The sequence below is a fragment of the Ambystoma mexicanum genome, chromosome 14 (assembly GCF_040938575.1).
Source record: "Ambystoma mexicanum isolate Mex_15411 chromosome 14, UKY_AmexF1_1, whole genome shotgun sequence".
NCBI lineage: Eukaryota > Metazoa > Chordata > Amphibia > Caudata > Ambystomatidae > Ambystoma > Ambystoma mexicanum.
Genome location: NC_090940.1, coordinates 606,439,339 through 606,464,444, shown reverse-complemented (window position 1 = coordinate 606,464,444; position 25,106 = coordinate 606,439,339). Strand labels below are relative to the sequence as shown.

The window sequence follows — 25,106 nt, the reverse complement described above, 5'->3', positions numbered from 1 at the left end:
CACTTCCGGTCTCTGAAAGTATATAGAGTCCGCGCCCTGGCCATTCAGAGACCAGGTGAAGCCAGGCGGACCTCTCGGTGAATTGCGTAAGCACTGCTTTTCTTTTGCTTTGAATGTTACATTTCGCTGAATGCTGTGCGTGTGTGCATTTAGGAAGGTTGTTGATGATAAGTCTACCGTGACAGCACTTAGAAGGGGGGGATCTGGTATACAGCGCTGGGCCAGTAAGCGGAGTACGAACATCTCACGCTGCAGTAAATTGCATCATGAAGCAGTAGATTGGATGGAATGGGCGATTCTACAAATGTATGGTTGGCAGCATGGATAATAATATCCTGAAGTCATCCTTGCCCACGTTACCCATTCCATTCAGGAGTCCTTTGTCCAGTCCTGGTAGTACATTTGCAGTCCGCCACGTGTAGTCCTCGTCAATATAAACCCCGCACCACAGGTCCCAGAATGCAAAGTAAAACACAGTACTAAGTCTGTTGGCGCGTATGTATCACTTTCTCATATTGTGCTCCAGTGCCGCTAAGCTAAATTATAAGGACTGTTCTGTGTGTTTGCCTCTATGTCGGTTAGGGTAATTGAATGTGTCGGGTGTTGCAAAGTTGTACAACTGCAGGGTTGTCCAACTCCAGGCCTCCAGTGCCAGATCCATGTCAGGTTTTCCGGATACCCCTCATTACTATCCACGCGCTATAAATTATGCTAAATGTATGCACATTTTTCATGGTGAATAATCACGTGGGATGTCATGAAAACCCATAAGGATCCCGACCTTCGAGGCCTGGAGCTGGACAACCCTGCGGCCAGATATTACATCCTAGTACCGCTGTGCACGCTCGCCACATCCAATTCAGCCTGTCCCAACTGTATGCATCGGTCTTTGCTTGCAGCAGAGGTCTGCAGCCCCTGTTATGAACTACGTCTCCCATGATCCCTCTTAATCGACTGCACTGGTTAGGGCTGATGGGAGTTGTAGTACAAAACACCTGGGCCCCAAAGCTTCCACTCCACTGCTTCAGAGACGCGTGTGAAGGCAAACAGGTGGTACTGATTTCTGCTGTAGATCGACGCCGTCTTAAAGGAATTGCAATTTGCATTGGAAAAGGGACTTTAAAAAGCAACAGTAATGCTAGTAGTATTTAGTAAGGTGGAAAGATGTTTGTTTCGAGCAGCTCAAGTAAGGGAATAGTTATTCGTGGGGGGGGTGGGATGTTTATTGTGCATTTGTTAGGCGCTTGTCTTCTGTTTCAAAGCGCTGAAACAAAACGAACTTGAATGCGCTGAAACACAGCGAATGTTGAAAAAAACGAATCAAAACAACGAAATTCAGCAAAAACTTCCTTGAACCCGAAGGTGCATTTTTTCGTTTAAAAACGAACCAGTCTCAAAAGGCCAGGGTGGTGGTTAGATGTATGGATATGAGCGGTAAGGGAGGGTCACTCGCTCACAATGGCTTAAGCCTGTGCTTCACAAGCTGGAATCCCAAGCATTGCCGACCTAGCCGTTCATTCATACATTGAATCGGGGAATCACAGCGAGTGCTGCAGCGCCTACACGAAGGAGGAGGAATCGGGCGTACACTGCCGTGTGAAAAGGTGATACGGGCGATGTTGGGTGGTGGTTGGGGTTTTATTCGCCAATTTACTGTCCGTGGCCAGGTTCGTCCCTCTGGCCATTCCCTGCACAGAGCACACCCTCCTTCTGGGATCTCTTTGAAACAGCTCCATCAAGCAGAGGCATTCAGCTTGCTTCTGTGGCAGGCCTGGCAGTGTTATTTCAAAGCAGTCCTCTAAGAGTTAAAGGCTTAAGGCTCGATTCATAGCATTTTTTGCCTGGTTCAAAGTGATTTTGCAGTGCTGAAAAGTGTGATTGCACCGCCGACACCAACCCTGATTCATGGAACTGTGCACATTGTATTTTTGCAGTGCAAAGTCAGTGCACAGTCATTTTTGCAGTACAAAATGACTTTGCACTGCAAAATTACACTTTGCACAGTTCCATGAATCGGGGTTTGTGTCGGCAGTGCAAAGTCCCTTTGAACTAGCAAAAGTTCCATGAATCGGGCCCAAATTGCAGCCGAAAATGGGCTACTGGTCTACTAAAAATCTCTTAATCTGGTGCGCCTTGGGCCATGTCATTTATAAGCAGTACGTGTGTCCTGGCATCTCTTCCTTGCACTTAAGCCCTTTTAAAAACTAGGATGGGCAAAGCCAGCAGTTTTAGCTTCTGTATAGGCAGTAGATGGGGATTAGCCCTCCCAAAGCCACCCTTGCACCCAACCCACAAGAAACCCATATCCACTCAACAACTATTGCACTACTTTCGCATCAGTCCTCCCAACAACCCCACTCATCATAGCTAGAGCACTGTGGAAGCCAACCACCGGATGTGGCAACCATCCTGAAGTACACCCGGACCATAGCTGTTCACCCCTGCTTCCGCCCCACGCCCCCACCACTGCGGTACTCCCGCCCTGACATTCCCAAACCTCACAGCAGCCCACACTCCCAAAACTCGGAAAATGTACAAATGCTGGTCCTCCGACCACCCTACTGCCCAACCACTATATACCTCACCCTGGGGGTGTCACTCCCTTGCCACTACCAAGCATACGCATGTGATGTGGCGTACGTTCATCACCCCTTCGCGCACCCCAGTAAAACCTCATGCATGCACCCTCCATGTCCTCTGCTGTATCACCTGCACCGCATCCAGTTCCTGGCTCTTTCACCTGCACTGTGTTAGGAAAGACGTCATAAAACATGTAATTTTCCCTCCATGTGGCAACCCCCAAACTTTTTGTTGATGTTTTACACCCTGATGTAGACTTTGCCAGAGAAGCGCAGCCTTCCACCGCACTCCTCTGGGCTTTCGCTCAATTCTAATGGGGAAACTGATATGCCCTTAAGACTGTCAGTACTGGGAGACTTCGTTTTCCTTAGTCCTTTACTCATGTTGCAGCTTTTGTGCAACATGAAACAAGAGTGCACTGTAACTTACTTTACCGAGCTCTTGGGTCTCTAGTCATTCCAAAGGCCATAGAACCTCTCGCTGGACTTATTATGAAGTGTGTCACGGACAGGACTGGTGGCAGCTATCATTTCTCTTGTCTTTTGAACCCTTTTATGCCATGTTATCCGCGCTTACCGCGTTTGGCACGAGTAAGTGGCCTGGCTCCAAAATGGCCATGCCACGAGGTTCTTTGTCCTGTCCTCTGACCGTCTTGCCCCTTCACCTAGGTCGAGCTGACCGTCCTTATTTGGTCATTCACTTTTCCGCGAAACACAACACTTTCGCGGGCTTCTGCATGCCTGGTGTGTATGCCTCCAGGATGTGGCCTGGGATGTCTGGTCCCAAAACACATCCTGGGTGCCGGAGAGTCTGGAGTGTCCTGAATGCCTGGGACAACTGTGGTCCATGTATGGTGTGAGTGTTTGTGAGCAGATCTCCCATTGGGTCCTCTCCGTTTTGGCACGAAGGGAACTTTGGATAAGAGGAGGCTGAAAACGCCACTACCATGTCGATCTCCTGAGTTCACACCGAATGAAGGAGAAGGAGCCAAGTATCCTGCAACAACAAGCTGAGTCGAGGAACCACTGGTGACCCACTGAAGGTTTGGCACCCTGAGCCGCTGTCGTCCTGTGAGACCCCTCTGCATCTCATCGTCCTAGAAGGTCTGCGAAGGCGCTTCGACCCATTAGAATAGTGGGAACAACTATTCTCGGCACCTTCATCAAACCCTGCAAGTAAGCCTCTTTGGAAGGGTCCCTGGGCTGACCATCTTATGCAGGACGTTTTGCTCTGGCACCGCCGCCGTTTCGGGGAAGCCCTCGAAACTTGGTCTACTGCTTGTTCTGCATCCACGGCACCCTCGCACCGAATTTCGTACACTTGGCATTCCCAGGTCTGAAGTGAGACGAGTGCGCCCGGCCCAGAGTAAACGCGGTTGCCGTGTTGCCCTGCTGCGGTAACGACCTGTGCACGTCCGCTGCATTTGGGACACCCTCGACCCTGCATCCTGCTACACAGAATCTACATGGTGTCGAGACGTCCTGATCCTCGCAGCTGAACCTGCCAGCAACGTGAACTGAACTGGAGAAGTTTGGGTCTGCCTGCGTCGGGGATGGTGAGTAGTCCATACCCCAACCAGTGGCCCCTCGCGCAGGAGCCTGTTTCTTTTCTACTGCTGTTGCGAAATAGGGACTCTATCCCGCACTCACCCTGCCTCTGCCCACAAGTGGAGGCCTTGTAGGAGTAGTGGGGACTCATTCTTCATCACTTCATTCACCTTCCTGAACTGCCTGAGATCCTTGAAGAGACCCTATGTTGTAAATTGGCACAAGCACGTGCAGGTACTTTTGAGCATAAGGCTCCTCTCTTCGTAGGGCTCGGACTTCCTCCTAGTTAGGTGTATTTCTGATGTCGAACTGGGTCTAATGATTACTTGCACTGCCTGTTTTCCTCCCCATCTAAGTGGTCTACATATTATATGCCCCTAACTCCTTGGACCCGTTCGGTCTTGTGTGTGTGTGTGTGTGTGTGTGTGTGTATATATATATATATATTTGTAATTGGAGTAATTTGTAAGTGGCCCTGATTTGTGTGCTCATTGAGGTCTTTCAGTCACCCTCACACCTCTTGAGACTTAGTCTTGACCGCCGCCATCGCTACCCTGATTGATCTGGCTTGTCCAGGGGTTACCCTGTTCAAGAAACTAGGCTGGCCTTCTGAACCTCTGCCCCTCCAGGTCTGAGTTCAGAAATCCATCTTAATACACTGCATCTAGTTCCTGGCTCTTTCACCGGCGCCGCATCTAGTGGCTGGCTCTTTCACTGGCACCGCATCTAGTTCCTGGCTCTTTCACCTGCACCGCATCTAGTTCCTGGCTCTTTCACCTGCACCGCATCTAGTTCCTGGCTCTTTCACCTGCACCGCATCTAGTTCCTGGCTCTTTCACCTGCACCGCATCTAGTTCCTGGCTCTTTCACCTGCACCGCATCTAGTTCCTGGCTCTTTCACCTGCACCGCATCTAGTTCTTGGCTCTTTCTTGGGCAGGACTGATATGTAGTGGTAATTTCTCTTCTGTGAAAGGATGGTGAGCTAAAGTCTCTGGTTGAGACTCTAACCCGGGATATAGGCCGGTAGACGAGAAACTCCCAGAATCCCCCCCCCGCTCCCTCCCTTGTTCTTTCACCTGCACTGCACTCTAGTTTCTGGCTTTTACCTGCACCACATAGTTCTTAGCTCTTCACCCTGCAGCTAATTCCTGTTTTTTTCACCTGCACTGCATCTAGTTCTTGGCTCTTCGACCGGCACTGCACTCTGGTGGCTGGCTCTTTGACCGGCACTGCACTCTGGTGGCTGGCTCTTTGACTGGCACGTATTTTAAGCAAAGAAAAGGACAATTACCCCAGTTCTCAAACTCGATTTCTTAAGAATAGTGCACCATCAAGGACTTGCAAAAAATCCTAATCTATGTAATTAGGAAACAATGAAGTCTATTCAATAATTTACCCACATCCAAAGAATTATAAAAATATATTTTCCATTAATTTGAACTCATTAAACATAATCTAAAAAACCAGGGGGTTTCTCAATTGCAGACATTCTAAAAACAATTTTACTTCATAAACAAGTGAGGTTAGTACGTGGAAATGTTTTTTTCAAAGTTTGCGTAAAATCAAATAGCGTAGGGAAAAACAAAAACTTTGTACTTACTATTGCACAATCATAAGGAGGGTAATAGCAGAGATATATAGTTCATCCAACTCTGTCAGTAAGGCTTTTGGTATTTGGAGCCTGTATGATGGTCGACATATGTTTTGGTGTGTTGCATTTGATAAGACACTGGCACTGTATCAAGTCCATGGCTCTTTCACCTGCACCGCATCTAGTGGCTGGCTCTTTCACCTGCACCGCATCTAGTGGCTGGCTCTTTCACCGGCACCGCATCTAGTGGCTGGCTCTTTCACCGGCACCGCATCTAGTGGCTGGCTCTTTCACCGGCGCCGCATCTAGTGGCTGGCTCTTTCACCGGCGCCGCATCTAGTGGCTGGCTCTTTCACCGGCGCCGCATCTCACTGGCGCCGCATCTGGTAATTGCCAGTTTCCCATGAGCTCTTGCTCCCCACCCTGTTCACTATAGACCCAGACCATTAAGTTTCTATACCCATATCCGCTGGACCAGCAGCTCACCACCTTTACAGACTTACGATGCGATAATAACAAGACATAGTCCTGGCAAATTTGATGGAGTAGTTCTGATAAGTGAATGTTTCGGGAAACTATATAGCAACTAGTGAAACACGAGAACATCCTTTACAAGAGATGAAATGTTGCGCATCAAGGTGCGGTTGTGTTTGCGTTCTTTTCTGGACTAGAGACTAATTGTATGGACATTTTTACATTTGCTTGCCACTCCTTGTTTTTACAGAAAACTCCCAAAGAAAGAAAATGAGGTCTGCCCTCTACCTCTGCTTACTTGCCTCGGCGCTTTATGGGCTAGTCATCTGTGACCATCATGAAGGCCACCAGGACCAAGGAAAGGGAGGGCAGCCCGGCCACTCTGGTCATGATCACCACCGCCATCATCATCACCACGGTGGGAAAGAACATGACCACAAACCTCACGGAAGCGACAACATGACCTGCCACAAAATTGCACCCGCCCTCTCTGAATTTGCCTTCAGTATGTTTCGCGAAGCCGCAGCGGCAGGCGACTCGCACAATGTCTTCTTCTCGCCGGTGAGCATTGGCATGGCCTTCGCCATGCTGTCCCTGGGGGCCAAAGGTGCCACGCGGAGCCAGATCTTGGAGGGCCTGGGCTTCAACCTGACAAAGCTTCCGCTGGCTGGTGTCCACGAGGGCTTCAACCACCTCATCCACAGGCTGAACGACCCCAGCAGCGACCTGAAACTCAGTACGGGGAACACCCTCTTCATCCGGCAGGGGTTCAAACTCCTGCAGAACTTCCTAGATGCGGCCAAGGACGAATATGCGGCCGACGCCTTCTCAAGCAATTTCCAGAATGAAGCCGAAGCTATAAAACAGATCAACGATTACGTGGCGAACAAAACGAATGGGAAAATTGTCGACTTACTCAAGAGCCTGGACCCAGACACTAAACTAGTTCTCATCAACCACATTTTCTTCAGAGGTAAAAACAGAACGTCTGGGTTGGACTACAACTCCCATCAGCTTTGGCCAGACTGGTCAATGGTGAGGGATATCCGGAGACGAAGGCTATGGGTCTGCAAACTTTGGCCCTCCATATGTTTTGGACCACCACTCCCATCAGCCGTAGAAAGCATAGTCAATGGTGCAGGATCATGGGAGTCGCAGTCTAAGACATTTGCAGAGTTGCATGTTACAGACCTCCGTCTAGGGTTTCATGACCCATATAAATATCCTTAAGTATTTCTGTTGAGATTACTGCCCTCATACAGTAAACTGAATTCCATTGGTGTTTATCACTTTAAAATGTTGCATACGACTTTAGACTCACTATACCCACCGGTAACTAGCACTGGCAAAGCCGATAGGTTTTGACTGTCAGTACAGCCTCAAATTCACCAAAAAACTGCAGGCCAAGATCAAAGGACACAAATACAACGGAAACCTAAGAAGTTCAGTAATCTTTACAATACTTGACACAAACCAGGCACACACTTTCAACACAGAAATAGTTGAACACAAGAAAACACTGCCCTGTTAAGCCTCATGGGCTGGTTTCATTAACTTTGCAGCAAAGTAAACCTATAGCAATTCGAGGCACACATACTGCTCACTTTTAAGCAACATCCAGTGCCAGAAAGCTACAAACTCGAGGGTCCAAATTGAAATTCGAGGCGCAGGAGCTGGAAGTAGCTTCCTGGTATCAGAAATTTCCTTGGACCCGGAGTTGGCTCTCCTGAACCAGGAGCTATTGAAGTGCCATGAATGAGTTCTCTGGATGGCGTCTATTTAATGGACGAATACACAATACATTCATATGTGCACAAGAAGAATGCAAAATGGAGAGATTGAACAAATATGTTTGTTCAGGAGTTTAAAATTGGGGATGCACATGTCACAGCAGCCACTGGGAAATGCACGAAAGGTTGTGGAACTGGCTCTTTTCCACACTGTGGCATGCACCCACACATGCAACTGCCACCATAAACCCCTTTCTTCTTCTATGTTGCTCTTTAGGTTGCTCGTTGCACTGTTTCTGTTTGTTTTGCAGCTGCCACTCATTTTGCCACTTCCTAACTTTACCGCTAGTGCCACCTATTTTTCTGCAACGGCACCTTACTCTCTCTTTCTGCCTCTGCAGAATGAGGAGCCAATAGATGTTTTGCCACAAATCTAACTTCTGCATGAAAACGATACTTTGTGTCCAGTACACGTGACCATCATGCTTCAAATATCTTCAACAGGTTTCCTAGCACAAACATCCACAACACATAAAATGAATGTTGGCTATGTATACTAGGCCTTGCAAATTCTTAAAAATCCCACAAGACCTGTAGGGAGAGTTCCTTAGTTTACATACTCTATTTATTTATTTTTATTTTATTTATTTATTTGTTACACGCCCAAACCCTCAGGTGTCACGGCGAGGAAATAAGATGCCTTAGGAATTAGTCATATTCATACATTACATTAGTTGCTTTACATGATATAGGTTACAAACATATTCATAAAAATATACAGTGGCCTAAATATTCACAGCAGTATCCGGTGGGAGGGGACCTATCTTTGGGTGCTAATATTGGTTGAATAGCCAGGTTTTTAGCTGTTTCTTAAAGATCGTGAAGGAGGGTGCTTTTTTGATGGTGGTGGGTAGGGTGTTCCAGTGTTTGGGGGCTAGAGTGGTGAAGCTGCTGCCCCCTGCTCTTGCGGTTTTGAATCGGGGGGGGGTCCAGGAGGAGTTTGTCGTTGGATCTCAGTAGTCTTATATTAGTTTTAGGATGCAGAGTGTTGTTGAGGTAGATGGGTCCTTTTTTAGTGATGCATTTGTGGGTGATGCATAATGTTTTGAAAATGATGCGGGCTTTGATGGGGAGCCAGTGGGCATCTTTCCTGGTCTTGGATATATGGTCTGATTTTTTTTTTTTATACCTAGCGCTGCCCTCAGGACTTTGTTTTGCAGAAGTTGCATTTTGTCTAGGTTGGTGTTGGAAGTGCCCAGTAGTAATACATTACAGTAGTCCAATTTCGATAGGACCAGTGCTCTGGCCAGGGTGAGGCAGTTAACTGGAGACAGAAATTGGCGGCTGAGTGCAATTAATTTGGAAGTGTAAGCCGTGGAGGAGGAAAGTACATTGATCTGTTTAGTCATGGTCAGGCTAGCATCGAGGTACACGCCCAGTGTTTTTACTTGTTTTGATACTGGAATATTGGTGCCGTCGATGTTGATGGTTGAATATTCTGGCTGAAGGGTTGCTAATTTGGCTGGAGCTCCTACGATGAGGACTTCCGTCTTCTCATCTTTAAGACATAGGCTGTTTAATGCCATCCAGTTTTGTATGATGGCGTAAATTTTATTGATGGTTGAAGTGTCCTGGTCATAGTTGCCTGTAAGGGGTATTAGGATCTGAGTGTCATCCGCAAAATTTGTGTATATGACACCCATACCCTCTACCTAAGAGAAATGCACTTGCCCCAAGGTGACTGGTGACCAAATATTTACCATTGCTTTTTGTAAAATGGTGCATGTCGCCATAAGCACATTGCATACTTGACAGAATTGCACGAAATATGAAGAGTGAAACTTGTATTTGCCATTTACTGCAAACAAAGTGTGTTTGCAGTAAATTAAAAATACATTTCTAACAACCCCATAATCGCCAGCAAGGTTGAGTATCATGCACATGGTAGTTGGCCTTCATAAAAACTACTTGCCAATGCTAGTGGGCTGGTAGACTTTGCGAGCCCTGTATATCATACGCATACAATGTATGTTGGCTATGTATATTTGTGTGGCACTAGAGGGCTTGGGGAGCCAAACATATCTCCTGCTAGCTTGCTGGCGCCAAGCTAACCAGGCACTTCCAAGCTAAATAGCTCCCAGCAATTTCAAACCCTGAAACTATTAAAATACTTTTTTGTATAGTGCCTTAATCTAAAGCGCTTTACATAGGACATATTTACATTATACTGTTATTACCCAAACAAAATTTCTACTGAGCAGGATGAAAGGCTGTGTTGCTGGAATTTTAGCCTGCGACCTGCAGATCAAACACAGATCACAGCAACAAGCGTTTAACCCCCTGAGTCGTTTTACCAGCATTTATTAATGTGCCTTTACAGGATTGCATGCTACATCCCCCCCCCCCCCCACAGAGGCAAATGCTTCTCTGCCCATGCTTAATATTCTTTCAGATAGTCTGCTTACATTTCAGTTCTATAAATTAGAAACCAAGGAAAAGGCTAACTTTGTGCATTCCCTATACTTCTGCAACAGGGAACTGCAACCTTTGGCTCTCCAGATGTTTTGAACTCCCATCCACCCAAGCCAGCATGGGGCGGGATCATGGGGGTTGTAATCGAAAAACATCTGCTGAGCCAAAGGTCGCAGACCACTGATGATTATTATTATTATGGAATTTAATAATCGCGGACCCGGCTTCGAGAAGCACCAGAAAGCTTTATAGAGGTATACAACATTACAGATGCATAACGCAGCGCTATACACCAATACAGATGCATAATGCAGCACTTTACAGCGCTATACACCAATACAGATGCATAACGCAGCACTTTACAGCGCTATACACCAATACAGATGCATAACGCAGCACTTTACAGAGCTATACACCAATACAGATGCATAACAGAGCACCTTACAGAGCTATACACCAATACAGATGCATAACGCAGCACTTTACAGAGCTATACACCAATACAGATGCATAACAGAGCACCTTACAGAGCTATACACCAATACAGATGCATAACGAAGCGCTTTGCAGATGTATACAACATTACAGATGCATAACGGAGCACTTTGCAGAGGTATACAACATTACAGATGCATAACGCAGCGCTTTAGAGGTATACACCAATACAGATGCATAACGGAGCGCTTTACAGAGGTATACAACATTACAGATGCATAACAGAGCGCTTTACAGAGGTATGCAACATTACAGATGCATAACAGAGCGCTTTACAGAGGTATACAACATTACAGATGCATAACGCAGCGCTTTAGAGGTATACACCAATACAAATGCATAACGGAGCGCTTTACAGAGGTATGCAACATTACAGATGCATAACGGAGCGCTTTACAGAGGTATACACCAATACAGATGCATAACAGAGCAATTTACAGTGGTAACAACAGAACAGGTACTGCAGGGGTGGGACACAGGAGGGGAACAAATTGTTGCAAATTCCTAATACACTATAAAAAAGAGAGCTTCAAGGTGTTCGCTCATTAATTCTTACTTTGGGGAGCACAAATAACCCCAAACCGATTCAACTGCAGGACATATAGGGCCTGATTCATGGACCGTTTTCCTGTGGGATTGCGCCATTATAAAACAATTCCATGAATAAGGCTTACTAAGACACAGGAGAGGAGGCCATCACTTAATCCGGTTTCTATTTTCCTGATTTTAAGACTTAGGGCTGTAAGGTTACCAGATGAAGCCAAGTCACCGGGGGCACCATACTCCAGTCCTGGCCTTTGATATTATTTGATTTTACTCCATTGTAGGGACCCAAGACTACAACTCCCAGAGTGCAATTGATAGAATGAAAGCCCAGAACTGGGACATTGGGTCATCTGGTAAAGTGTTACTCTAAAGTTGACGTGTCAGGTGCGTGCAGTAACTTCTAAAGAGCGAAGAAAAACAGCAATACTTAATGGAGTCTTGTTAAGATGGTAAGCAAAAATAGAGTAATGCAACCAGTCTCGGCGAGTAAGTCAACAAGTCTACGTTAGAAATGTGGCATAGCTTCCTTTTCTGTTGAAGAAACGAGAGCTGGTCGTACTATGCGAACCACTCTCTCGGTTTACAGTGCTTAGTGTTGCGCAATTACAGCTGTGTTTCCTTTTTCTTCTTTTGAGGACAATGGGAGAACCCGTTTAATGTGGAAATGACAAAAGAAGGCGACTTCCACGTGGATGCCAACACCACAGTCAAGGTGCCCATGATGCGGCGCACTGGGATGTACAGCCTGACGCGCGACGAGGCGCTTTCCTGCACCGTGCTAAAGATGCCCTACAAAGGAGGCGCTTCGGCCATGTTCATCCTGCCGGATGCGGGCAAAATGAAGCAGGTGCAGGACGCGCTGTCCGTGGAGACCATCCGGAAATGGCTGCCTGCTTTAGCGCGCAGGTAAATCCATGCTCGCAGCTGTGCAAGTGTCGTACCGTTTGCTTGGCCGACGATTCTCCATGCAAATGCCCTTGTGCCCGGCGCGCTATATACATGAACAAAATACAAATACAAAGGAGCGCAACCCCCAGCGTCCGGAGTCGATCATTCAAAGGGATTTGCTTATTAATTTCCCAAATATCCTGTGACGGCCTCATTAATGCCTCAAGGCTGACCCGTGTTTCGCGGCAATGGGCACTTCTTCAAGGCAGATTGAGCTATTATGTCTTTTGTCTACATTGTTTTGACTAATAACTTTTTTTTTTTTTTTGCACAATTGTTTTAATACTTTTTATAAATTGGGCAACAATGACAGCTATTACCGGTGGGACGAGTCTGGCATGAAGTGCTATATTAAAACAGGATACTATTATATCCAATTTTAAGCAAAATATGTTTGTCAATGGAAAGCAGTGCCTCTTTCCACATGTGTATGAAACATGTATTTTTTTTATCATTTTGTAATCTTTCTGCTTTGCACCAAACAGTCATACATTGGTCAATGTGCATTTGCCAAAGTTCACCATTTCTACCACCATGGATCTGAAGAAGCACCTTGGAAAGTTGGGCATGACTGAAGCTTTCTCCGATCGGGCTGACTTCTCTGGGATCACTGGAGAACGAGATCTGAAAGTATCAAAGGTAAGATGGCTGACCAAGGAACTGTGCGGCTGCTGTGACAGTATGGCCCGCTACAAAGAACCACGCTGGCTCTGATAGCAAGTCCAAGGGTGTTTATTGAAATTCTTACAGACAGGATAGCTGTATCTCTTGTGGCAAAGGTGTCTGGGCCTAGCAGGGCCTGGGATGTTGGCACCACGGCCGCCCCTCTCTACATTGCCTACCCTGGCCTTGTGCCCGCCTCCCTAACCCAGGCGTCCCTAATGGGGGATGTTAGTAGCTCTCGGATCAGTAACCCCTAACTATTGTCTTCTGACTGGGACTAATTCTGTTTTCCCTGAGACGATGGCTACCTGTCTCCCTAGGGGTCTTCCAGGCTTTCCCTAACCTACTCAGTAGTCTTTGGGAATTAGGGTTGGTGCCTTCTTCCGCAACCTGTGTTACGTTCACTTCTCTCACACCTGCTCATACCTGACCCTTCACTATACTTGGTCTCTTTAAGATGTTCTCCTCCCACCACCTCACTGTCCCTCCGGTCTCTCACTCGGCCTTTCCACCTCCACCCTTACTATCACTTCTATCTCCAAATATCCATCTACTTCCATCACCCCCTTCCTCTCACTCCTGCTATTCATCTTGTTAAAATCTCTGTTCCACTCTACTCCAATAGCTACTCCTATTCTCCCACTCAGTCGCTCTTCCCACTCTCTTGTCTATTATTGTTCCTACTTCGTTGCTCACACTGTCTCGACCCCACACTACTACTACTGTCAGTTTGGTTATCTCTCTGCTCACTATGCGCACTATCGCCCTCTACTACCAACTACCACTCTAATGCCCGTTTCTCTCACCTGCCACTCCTGCTGCCTGTCTTTACTCCCACCTACTTCTTACTACCTCTGCTGCTACTTCTAGACTACCTGCACTACTTACAGTCTTTGCTCTCGTACACACAAACACTCCACAGACCCCTTCCTTATAAAAGCCCCCGCTCTCGCCTCCTCAAGTCTCTCGGACGTCCTCCACCACCTCCCGTCCTCACCCACTAACCAACAATAAAGCATTCACACAGGCCTGCTTAAATACCCCAGCCCCTCCCAAGATTGGCCAACTTACCTTAGTGAATCACCTACCCGGCTCCAGGGAGTGTCACAGGGGAAGGCCATGGGGGGGAGGGTGGTGTCTAAAAAGGGGCTTGTATGCCTGGACCGTGCTCAGGCCCCAGGATGTTGCATGGGGCACTCTTCCATGGGGCCCTTAAAATAGTAATTACTTCCCTTGTGGTATGGTGGCTAAAAGCCCCTGTGGGGGACCTTTATTCAATAACGAAACCAATCCCTGGTGGCATAGTTGGCAATGGGGAAGGATGGCTAAAATTCCCTGGTGGGCTAGTGCGCAGACAGTCTGCTGGAACCTGCCGGTATTGTGGTTGTTTGTGGCACCTCTTGCTGCCACGTACAACCTTGCTGCGGCCAGTGTTGCCGCGTTTGCGGCCTCCCACCAACCGCCCCTCAATCGTTCCAGCGTCTTCCTGCCAGCTGCGCTTCTCCATCTCTGCAGCTAAGGTGGGGGTGGGGTCTGCCTGTACTCAGGCCCCCATTGGGTTGTGGGGGTCTCCTCCCGACGGGGCCATAGCGCTGGCCTTGTCATATATGGCCGACCATTGCATCTTTTGAGATGCTGGCAGCACACTTTCTTGATCTGATGCTCCCACTCACCAGTGCTCTTCGAGCACCAGTGGAAGAATGGAAGATCTAAGAAGTTCCTCTTATTCTCTAGGTGGCAGACACAAATAAAACATGCGCAAAGCAATTAAAATGCTAGATTCTTATCCGCCATGGGATTATGCGCTACTGCCGTATGGTCTCTTCTGGCGGAGTCTATCACTTGGGCTTCAGATCAAGAAGGAAGAAGGATGGTAGTTACCCGAAATTGAGCAAAGCTATCGGAGTTGTTTAGCAACTACGATTCATGGCCAAGCTCAATAACACATGTGTCGCAAGCAGGGTGATGCCGCCAAAGACTGATTAGGAAGACCAGTAACAGAGCTGTGGCTACCACCAGGGCGAGGACACACAGGAATGCTTCCAGGTGCTGTGGACACAAAATATTGCAGCAAAAAGGCTGTGGTTTTGCTGCTGCAATCATGTAAAGGATGCGGGGGACACCCCCGCTCCCCTTAAATGGTGAAATGGGGTACACCTTTAACGGGTCAAACCACAGCATTTTTGCTGCTATTGTTTTTGTACTGGTGGCATTTTTGCTGCTATTTTCTTTTTTGTACTGGTGACTTTTGTGTGGCGATTGTATCACTGCATACCAGAGGAATCATTGGCAAGCTGAATATGTGTGGGAAGCAGGGATATTGCACTGAAGAATCATTGGAAAACTTAATGACGTGTGCGTACCAGGAGGATGACACTGACAACTCATGTGCACGCTGACTAACGTAGGTGCGGGTAGCATCGTGATGACGTAAGAACAAACCTGAGCATGGTCAGTAACGGAACTGTGGGTAGCAGGGTGATGCTGCCAAAGGAATTGGCAAGATACTTAACACAGGTGGGTGTACGAGGGAGGTGACATTGAAGACCTTTTTGAGCAAGCTGAATGACCCAGGGTTGGGCACCAAGGGGTTGGCACTGAAGACCCACAAGCAAGCAGAATAACAGGTTTGGATACCAGGCTGAATAAGGTAGGACTGGTTAGCACAGTGATGGCATCACGATTCATGTGTAAGCTCAATAAAATAGGTGCGGGTAGCAGGCTGGTGACACTGAAGATCCAAGAGCAGGCTGAATGTCAAAGGTGCGGGTAGCAGGCTGATGACACTGAAGACCCAAGAGGAAGCTGAATGTCAAAGGTGCGGGTAGCAGGCTGATTACACTGAAGACCCAAGAGGAAGCTGAATGTCAAAGGTGCGGGTAGCAGGCTGGTGACACTGAAGACCCAAGAGGAAGCTGAATGTCAAAGGTGCGGGTAGCAGGCTGATGACACTGAATACCCAAGAGGAAGCTGAATGTCAAAGGTGCGGGTAGCAGGCTGATTACACTGAAGACCCAAGAGGAAGCTGAATGTCAAAGGTGCGGGTAGCAGGCTGATTACACTGAAGACCCAAGAGGAAGCTGAATGTCAAAGGTGCGGGTAGCAGGCTGGTGACACTGAAGACCCAAGAGGAAGCTGAATGTCAAAGGTGCGGGTAGCAGGCTGATTACACTGAAGACCCAAGAGCAGGTCAAAGGTGCGGGTAGCAGGCTGATTACACTGAAGACCCAAGAGCAGGTCAAAGGTGCGGGTACACTGAAGACCCAAGAGGAAGCTGAATGTCAAAGGTGCGGGTAGCAGGCTGATGACACTGAAGACCCAATAGGAAGCTGAATGTCAAAGGTACGGGTAGCAGGCTGATTACACTGAAGACCCAAGAGCAGGTCAAAGGTGCGGGTACACTGAAGACCCAAGAGGAAGCTGAATGTCAAAGGTGCGGGTAGCAGGCTGATGACACTGAAGACCCAAGAGGAAGCTGAATGTCAAAGGTGCGGGTAGCAGGCTGGTGACACTGAAGACCCAAGAGGAAGCTGAATGTCAAAGGTACGGGTAGCAGGCTGATTACACTGAAGACCCAAGAGGAAGCTGAATGTCAAAGGTGCGGGTAGCAGGCTGATTACACTGAAGACCCAAGAGGAAGCTGAATGTCAAAGGTGCGGGTAGCAGGCTGGTGACAACTGTTTCGAGGCTAAGGGTCCACTAGAACCACTCTAATCCTAAAGTATTGTTTACATGTAACCCAGAATGTCTCACACGCTGTTGCCCATTGGTTCCATGTGCAACGTCCAGTAGACTCCTTACCGTCATGCCTGGACTTGGGATCAGAGTAGGACAGTAGCTGCACGCTGAAAGTCACCAGAGACATGCAGTGTGCTTAATGGGAAGCCTGTTCCTGGCCTACAAAGGAGTGCTGCCTGCAAGGATAACACCGCTGCAAGCACACCCCAACAATCCATTTCATAAAGCATGATGATCGTAAGCAAACCCCGACAATCACATACAGAAGGAATTGATCATCCCAACCAAATTAATTTCTTTATTTTATTTCTTGTAAAGCGCCACATGCCCATGGCCCTCGGGGCGCACAAAAAGGGGACAGACAGACAAGACATGGCAAACATAGAAACTGAGTGCGAAAGACAGTCCGAAAATGAATTCAGATCCCACAGCACTCACTGCCCCCCCCCCCCCCCCAACTCCCCAAACTGCACTTGCGCGATCTCAATGCCACTAGGCCTAGTAAGATCGTTGCCTTTTCTCCCTCTGTTTCCCCTCCCTTGCCTCGTCGCGCCTTGAAACACTTGTGTATAGGCGCGTTATAAATATCATATTGAAAAGTCCTAGAAAGTCAAATCCTCCTGCAAATTCCTGAAGAGGTTAACTCTATGTAAGCAATTGTAGAACGCTTGAGGCAGTCCTACTCGTGCACAAACCCTCACTCCGAAAACGTACTAAACGCAGACACCATACTCAGAAATGATGACTCAAACACTTAGCACGCAGCGATTATGATAGCTGCGACATTTCAGCTGACAATAGCAAGGATGGTTATAAAAACCACTCCCCATCACAGACGAGCAAGAATCCATTCTCCAGTCCAATAACTCTATGCAGTGTATATGTACATGTCACCTACTAAAGATACATGAACGTACTGGTGGCTTAGGTACTTAACCCTGCGCCTTCCATTATATCGCCTTGGAAACAAGACAAAGCAACACAAGTTCGATCCCCGGGGTCTGCGCTTTAGAAACCTCTGGGTATTAAGCGCATTATAAATAAAGCAGCTAAGACCTATTCCTGTAATGGCGCCTTGGTGCCCCCGGGCTGTGCGGGCGCTTTACAAATGCAAATAAATAAATGCATCGCTCAAAAATATAAATGGTGCACAAGGCTGTATACGAACGCCCCATCCGGTTATGGAGTTTACTAAACAGTGGGCGACTAACAGCGGCAAATGGCTCAACGTGTAAAGCGAAGACGTTCCTCCTTTGCTTAAGCGGATTGGGTTGGGCATCTTCACGCTAAACATGTAAGTGAAAAACCGCAACCCCGAGTCCGGGTTAATTCTCTTCCCTGCTGACGATAGCCCAGTGTTGTAAAGCCTCTCCAGCACTCAAACACAGACCTGCTGTGGAGTCTAGATTAGTCCAGGTAAGGCTTTATTATACAGTATGTACATATTCCAGTTACTCTTATGGTATTTACAGTCGCGTATGGACAGGACCGTATCATAGATGGGTATTAACAGAGGAGCAGCCCCGCCGGCCATCCTATCACCCCAGCTCAGGCCCCAACTGACACTCCTAGAACATTCACTCACAGATCCACACCACATTCCACTGAGCTGCTCATTCATACACCACCATTCTGATAGCAAGCACCCAGGCCAGTGACAAGACAAGACTTACAATATAACATCTCTCTTTCATACCAGATGCAACCACAACATGCAACGCCCAGCCTGCCGTTAAAGATGGATATCCAGAATCGCTAACTTCAATGGCCATCAGTACAGTTGTTTTCGCGTGATGCGCCCACCAGGAAAATAGCACGCACCTCACTCCACTTCAGTGTGCGCAGGGAACAATCCTCCTTCACACTGCACAGAAGTATCTTTACATGGATACTATGACATACTATCGGGCGTAAGTCTACCTCCAATGGTTCTTTACTCGAACCTCTCCTCCTCAATCCAGAAGCTCACAGAGAATTCTGGGAGGTGGAAACAGCGAATGCCCAGAACACAACACTACTGCATCGCCAATCCCTGCAGCAGCCTGAGTGATGTCGCCATTATGGGCAAAGGCACCGCAGAGGAACGATCACCTCCATGCAGTGGCATCGCCAGGAATCAAATTTAGGAGGGGCACAGAGTGGGCCAAAGACAAAAGTGGCACGGCCGACTATGAAAGGTAATGTGTGACGTCAGAGGCTTTTGTGCACACCAACTACCCACACCCCACTGCACTTCCCCTCCCAGCAGAATGCAGGCACAGAACCATTCAGTGACTAATGGACCATCATTAGCACTTTCGTGGACTACATTCTGATGGGAGGGGCTGCAAGCTGTTCTGCACACTATGTAAGTCGCTGTGCAGAAGCCGGGCAGGAACACCCGAGAAGTGGCGGCTTGTGCTGATGTTCATACTGATGCCAGAATGCATACCAAGATCACTGCTCGCTTTGAGACAAAAGGAGTGTTCGCCGTGTGATATGCAGACATTTGCCTCCGTGAGTGTCACAAATAAACACCACGAACAGAGAACACGGTCACTGCTCGCTTTAGGTAGTGGAGCACAAGAGCAGGCCCAGGATTTCAGTGGGGGGCACGGCACCTCCAGTGACGTAGCTGCCTCCACGTCAACTGCCATAAGGGACACAGAGTGCAGCCTCATATACTCCAGCTGACGCTTTGTCTCACAGGCTCGACCATACTCCCCACAAGCTTGCAGCACATGTGGGAATACGTGAGAGACGCGCTCCTCCACCTCCAAATGAAATTGAGCAATCTCAAGTTCTGCGGAATGATCCTTTTTCCCCAGAGTACACGTGTAGCTGCACGGTAGATGCAATCCTGCGCGAGAAGGGCATGGCAGATTGCCTGTTTTCCCAGCAGCTTTGGGACCACAGCGTCATCGCATTCCCCCATTTCTCAGCCTCTGACCTCCTAACGCCTCTTTGCGCTGAAACCCTCTTCTTATCCTGGGCTCAGTGCCACTTTGCGCCATCTACCCGCTCTCACACACAAGTACTCGCTGCGCAGATATCATCTCTCCTTGCCCTCGCTGCAGGACCACATTCTCTGTCCCCTCTCCTTTTCCTTTCGCCCTGGGTGTTGGGACTCGTCTCCTTGGGGGCAGCGGGTCTTCCTCTCCAGACTCAAGCTCCATTACTGCACCCCCAGCGGCAGTCATCTGTTTCTCTCCCTTCAGGATACATTGACAGGTACCTGTTTTCGCCTTTGACTTCCTCCACATTGTCTGTTCTGAGACCAACTCGTCGGCAGTATTATAAAGCTGCTGAAAGGTGCAGCAGGGCTCTTATGTAGTTTATTGAGTCACAGGTATCAGGTTTCATCGGTTCCATGTGTTAAAATTGCAGAAAAAAGGCTGTTTACACAAATAATCGCGGCAAAAAGGCTGTGGTTTTGCCGCCGCAATCCATGTAAAGGATGCGGGGGACAACCCACGCTCCACTTAAATGGTATAATGGGATACACCTTGACCGGGTCAAACCACTGCATTTTTGCCGCAGTTTTTTGTAAAGGCGATATTTTTGCAGCAATTTTATTACTGCATACCGTTTCATCAAGTCATTAGGTATCAATATCAAGGAGCTAGGATATTATGCAAGAGCCCACTGCCTCCCACCACCCAGGCTACATCTCCATCCACTGCCTGGGCAAGAACCCCAAACAACATAAACATTCTACTCAGTCACACAGCATTCCACACCGACATCACCCAGGTGAAACATGCATGCAGGGGTCAAAGACATCCTCTTCTCTTTTGACATCTAACAAACAAACACAAGATACCACACTATCCACCACATTCTAGGGTTGGTGGCATTTACCAAGGGAATGGTGCTATTTGCAAATGCTCCCTTGTTATAAAGTGGAATGCTGGCCAAAAGCAGTTCACTCCACCAAAAAGTACCCTGTGGCCAAGCTAGCACATTTTCAATCCTTGTGTTTGGTTCACAGGCCAGTCCATGGGGTGGGTGGGAGCTGAATATTCACAACTCGCGTTTCTTCCTTATGTTCCCCGCCGCACGCACTCTTGGTTCCAGGGACAGATTCCTTATTACGGTCCCCGGATTTCGATACGCGAGGTTTGGTGTTCGGGCATTTTCTGTGGCTGCTGCCAAGCTCTGGAACGCCCTCCCGCTATTCTTGCCATCTACTGTCAACCATCGGGAGTTTCGCCGTTCTTTGAACACCCTGTTATTTTGATAGAATTGCTTGGCTGTTTTGTCCTGTTATCTGAAAGCTCTTTGTAGCGATAAGACGCCCCTGGGTGGAAGTTGTACTGTACTTTGTACGAAATGGATAACATAACCAAAAGGGAAGAGGTAAACATTGTCCACAGCTGCCTGAAGCTTCTAAGATATTGTTGCTCTGTTAAAGAGAAGCACAAGTGCTTTCTTTCACTGCACCCAAACATCTTCTGCAAGTTTACCCTAAAAGCGGGTGAAAAGGAAGGCCACCTTCTCGAGAAGCGTCAATACAAACCCTTTTCTTCATTATAATAAAATGTTTCAGTAGCGGCTCGATCCGCTGCTGGATAGGACGTATTTTAGTACTCGGGAGGATGGGAATGGTAGATAAGCCCCCACAGATCCCTGAACCCCCCCAGGTAAAAGGTGAAGCCCGGGCACCTGAGCAAGCAATGTTTCTCCAGGAGGCCTTACTGCAGCCCGACGATATGTGGATGGCGGGCCCGATTTAACCAGGAGAGGACAGGGGAGTAGAGTAAGAGGGGAATCCTGACACAACCTCGAAGGAAAGTCTCACAATCCCTAAACCAGCAATGTCAAAGTCCACCGAACCCAACAGCGGAAACCTGGGCGCAATGGGGGACCACTGCCTAGAGGGAGGAGGCCACCAAGATCACAAATGGTCACTCGAGAGCAAGAGTTTAGCAAAATAACCGACCCTAAGGGGAGCAGTCAAGTCTAGGCACTGGGGGATAAATCAGACTAAGATATTTAGGTCCGATAAGGGAAAGAATTTAGGACTGAGGGGGGAGAATGGACACAGAAACGTGAAAGACCCAAGAGGAACAAGTAAGGTGTTCCAGAAGAAGTAACCAGGACGTAGATGTAGATGCGTGAGCCGCAATGCTCCACTGTAAGTGCCGGGTGTAGATTTGTTCATGTGTGCACCCTCCACCCGCATCACTGCAATGACGAAGAGACCAGAATCATGGACTTTGAGGCATGTGTTATGCCACCTACCATATGATACCGGGTGGGTGACACCGAATAGCAGGGAAACACGGCGAAGGCATCACTGCCCCATACAGATCCGCCACAGACTCCAAGCCCCAGGTCCTGTTACAGACTCTGTTACCACCATACAAGCATTATTCAAGAAAGCAGGTGGAGCCTGACAGACTATCCTCAGCCGTAAAGGGAATTACTACTGGCAGTAATTTGTGCCAACGAACTGTCACACCTTATTGAGGGCAATGGTGTTAGAAGCATCATTTCTGACAAACCATATCAACTCCATCACTGTGATATGCCAATCTTGAGGATCTTTGTGATATGGCTAAACTTTGCAACCAAAGGCATGCATGAAGGAACACTGACTTTACATCATGACATTGTTATGAGTTTGTGCTTGCAGTCATTAACCATGAGTTTTCATCAGTGAAATTGTCAGGAGGCCATGCAGAATGCGGGTTGAGAAACCAAAACAAAAGCCAATTCTTTCAAACTGAGTTTGATACTATGTGGCCTGCTAGAGTTGTTGCTGGTTGCTCAGGGGCCCTCAAACATTTTCTTCTGACCTTGTTCCTCTGTATCGAAAGTTTCTCAGCCAATTGGTCTGTTCCTTCGACCAGTTGCTAATACAACGGCAGCATGTTCATCAGGATGAGGCTAGTCATCACCGAAGTTGCGGCCTTACTTTTACTTGACTCTGTGTTCCCCTTTCATTTAAGTCTCTATTGGACGACTACTCATCCTTCGTTGAAGGGGTCTCATACCTCGGCCTTCCTTCTCAGACTGTCTTGGGCCCACCCGACCTTCGCATACCCTCCTATTCTTTATCGCTAGAGACTTGCCCTCCTTCATGCCAGCTACTGGTTCTTCCACTCTCTCACTCTTTTCCTTTGTCAGCACAACTTCCCACATGAAACCACCACCACCTCCTCCTCTAGTGCTGCCACCAATATCTTTACTCTGGCCACCACCACCTCCTCTATTATTAAAATTACGCTTACTCTGGCCGCCGCCACCTCCTCCTCTATTATTACCATTACCTTCACTCTGGCCACCACCCCCTCCTCTATTTTTACTACTACATTTACTCTGGCCATGTAATTTTCACCTCCTCCGCTGATGCCATCACCTCCACCTCTGTTGGCAGCACTGCTTCCTTCACTTTACTGACACATCCTTCTGTGTAACCATCCCTTCCTCCACTATATTCTCCACCTCCCCCCCTCTAGTACCTTCTTGTCAATGTTTGTATTGCACTCCACACCTTGCCTCTGCCTGCTGCAAGCTTCTTCAATGACCCACACTGAGCAACAGGGGATGGATGCTTTTGTAATGTGTTCCTCTTCCCCATGGGTGAGCCTTTCCGCACGTGTGTTCCCCTATGCTTGGCAATTGGATGAGGGTTGGGATTGCCTTTTGTCCCTGGCTGCACCTCCAGCTGCTTTGGACGCAAGGAGTTGGACTAACTCTATACATGGACTGTCCGCCACCTTGAATGCTAGTTTTCCTTCAGTAGCCTTCCCAGCTGCTGCCTACATGCTGAGGCGAGGTCTTCTGTATTTCCAGTGTGTGAACGAGAGGATGGAAATACACTTGGTAAGATTTCTGGCCACTTTATTTTCTCATTCACAGTGTGAAAGGTGTTAAAATGGTTGTATACTAATTGACCTTTTCACTGACCTCAATTCAGAAGGTCAATTAGGACATATTTGCGGGGGGAAACCCCCCCGCAACCCAAAACCCCCTGCAACCCCTCCATCCAATCCCTTTATATTATTTATAATCCAAAACATATGTAAAATAATATAAAGGTCAATTAGGACCACTATAATTAAGTCAATTGTGCAAAAGGTCAATTTGGGTAATACTGTTAAAATGGAACCCTGGGCCCTCAGAATGATGACCTCTTGCAGGGGAACAATGGTTGTTCAGCTCGGCCTCCTTTGTCACGCTCTCAGTATTCGGAAAGTCGCGGACTAGCAACACTGTTTGTGGTGCTGTGGATTTCATTGTGAGCCCCACACACTGTGAAATGGGGTCTGTAATGTCTTGTGGGGAGCCGATACTGGCTCGACACACATGCTACCATTGTCCCGCTGAAGAGAACTTGAGTGCAAAGGTGTCCGTTTCTGTGTTGGAGCTTTGGGTCAGCGCATTCCCCTTCATGGAGGGTCTACGTCTTTCCCCTGACACGCGCTGGCCCTGAGCCCATTATCCATTGGCTTATGATATACCCCGCGCCTTAAGTCAGTGTCTGGGTAGTCCCCAGAGTTAGGCACGGCGCCTTGTCACAGAGTACACACCTGTAACCCGTAGCTGTGCAATCTGAGGGGTGTTTCATTAAACAATGCATATTATAGTGGATGCCTTTTCCCCCATATATTTGATGGATCATAATATTTAGACTTAGTTTAAATCTGGCGAGTGGCAGAGAAAACTTTAATTGGGAGGTTAACCGGAAATACAGGTGGTGACTCGTCCATGCAGGTGTTCAGATCAGCTATATCGCTGCAAGCAGTAGACCGGAAGTTGGCGTTTATTGCACACATGCTGAAGTTTTATAAACGTGCTTTTGGTGCTACTTGTGTCTTAAAAAACGTGCACAGTGTTCTATTGGCTGTATATGTGGACCAGAGGCGACGTTATTTAAAGAGAATCAGTAGAAAGGAGCCCTCCACTCGTATGACCACGGACGAGCACGCGGTTGCTAGTGGAGGACTAGGCGTGACCATAAGCGGGCCAAGGCCAACTTTTAACTGTTCCTAATCATTTTCTAACAGCAAGCAATTTGAGATCTGTTTCCATTTAGCCTTCATTTTCCCTAATTCTGTTATTAATGTATATTTTCCAGGCCGTCCACAAGGCAGCGTTGAGCGTGGATGAGAGGGGCACCGAGGCGGCGGGCGCCACTGTCGTTGAGATCATGCCGATGTCACTCCCGCACCGGTTTGCGATAAACCACCCCTTCTTTATGACGATTTACCACAAGGAAACCAGAAGCACCCTCTTCATGGGGAGAGTTGTTAATCCCAATGCAGCATAGGTTTGCTGTTTCTGGACGTCTTATTGTACGTGAGCATAATAAAGTGACGACGTGGTACACTGTG

General features: G+C 47.9%; 1 protein-coding gene across 1 annotated transcript; it reads left to right on the top strand.

Annotated features, from left to right (window-relative positions):
* Window positions 1-25,106, top strand: LOC138527010 (alpha-1-antitrypsin-like). Its single transcript, XM_069637992.1, has 5 exons — window positions 1-86; window positions 6,444-7,166; window positions 12,072-12,342; window positions 12,870-13,023; window positions 24,851-25,106. The coding sequence occupies exons 2-5, from the start codon at window positions 6,464-6,466 to the stop codon at window positions 25,040-25,042; spliced, it is 1,320 nt and encodes a 439-aa protein (XP_069494093.1). The 5' UTR covers window positions 1-86; window positions 6,444-6,463; the 3' UTR covers window positions 25,043-25,106.

Coding starts and splice junctions, on each gene's coding strand:
- LOC138527010 (XM_069637992.1), top strand. CDS start 6,464: ATGAGGTCTGCCCTCTACCTCTGCTTACTTGCCTCGGCGCTTTATGGG. Junction 7,167..12,071: donor CAACCACATTTTCTTCAGAG/GTAAAAACAGAA, acceptor TCTTCTTTTGAG/GACAATGGGAGAACCCGTTT. Junction 13,024..24,850: donor GAGATCTGAAAGTATCAAAG/GTAAGATGGCTG, acceptor TATATTTTCCAG/GCCGTCCACAAGGCAGCGTT.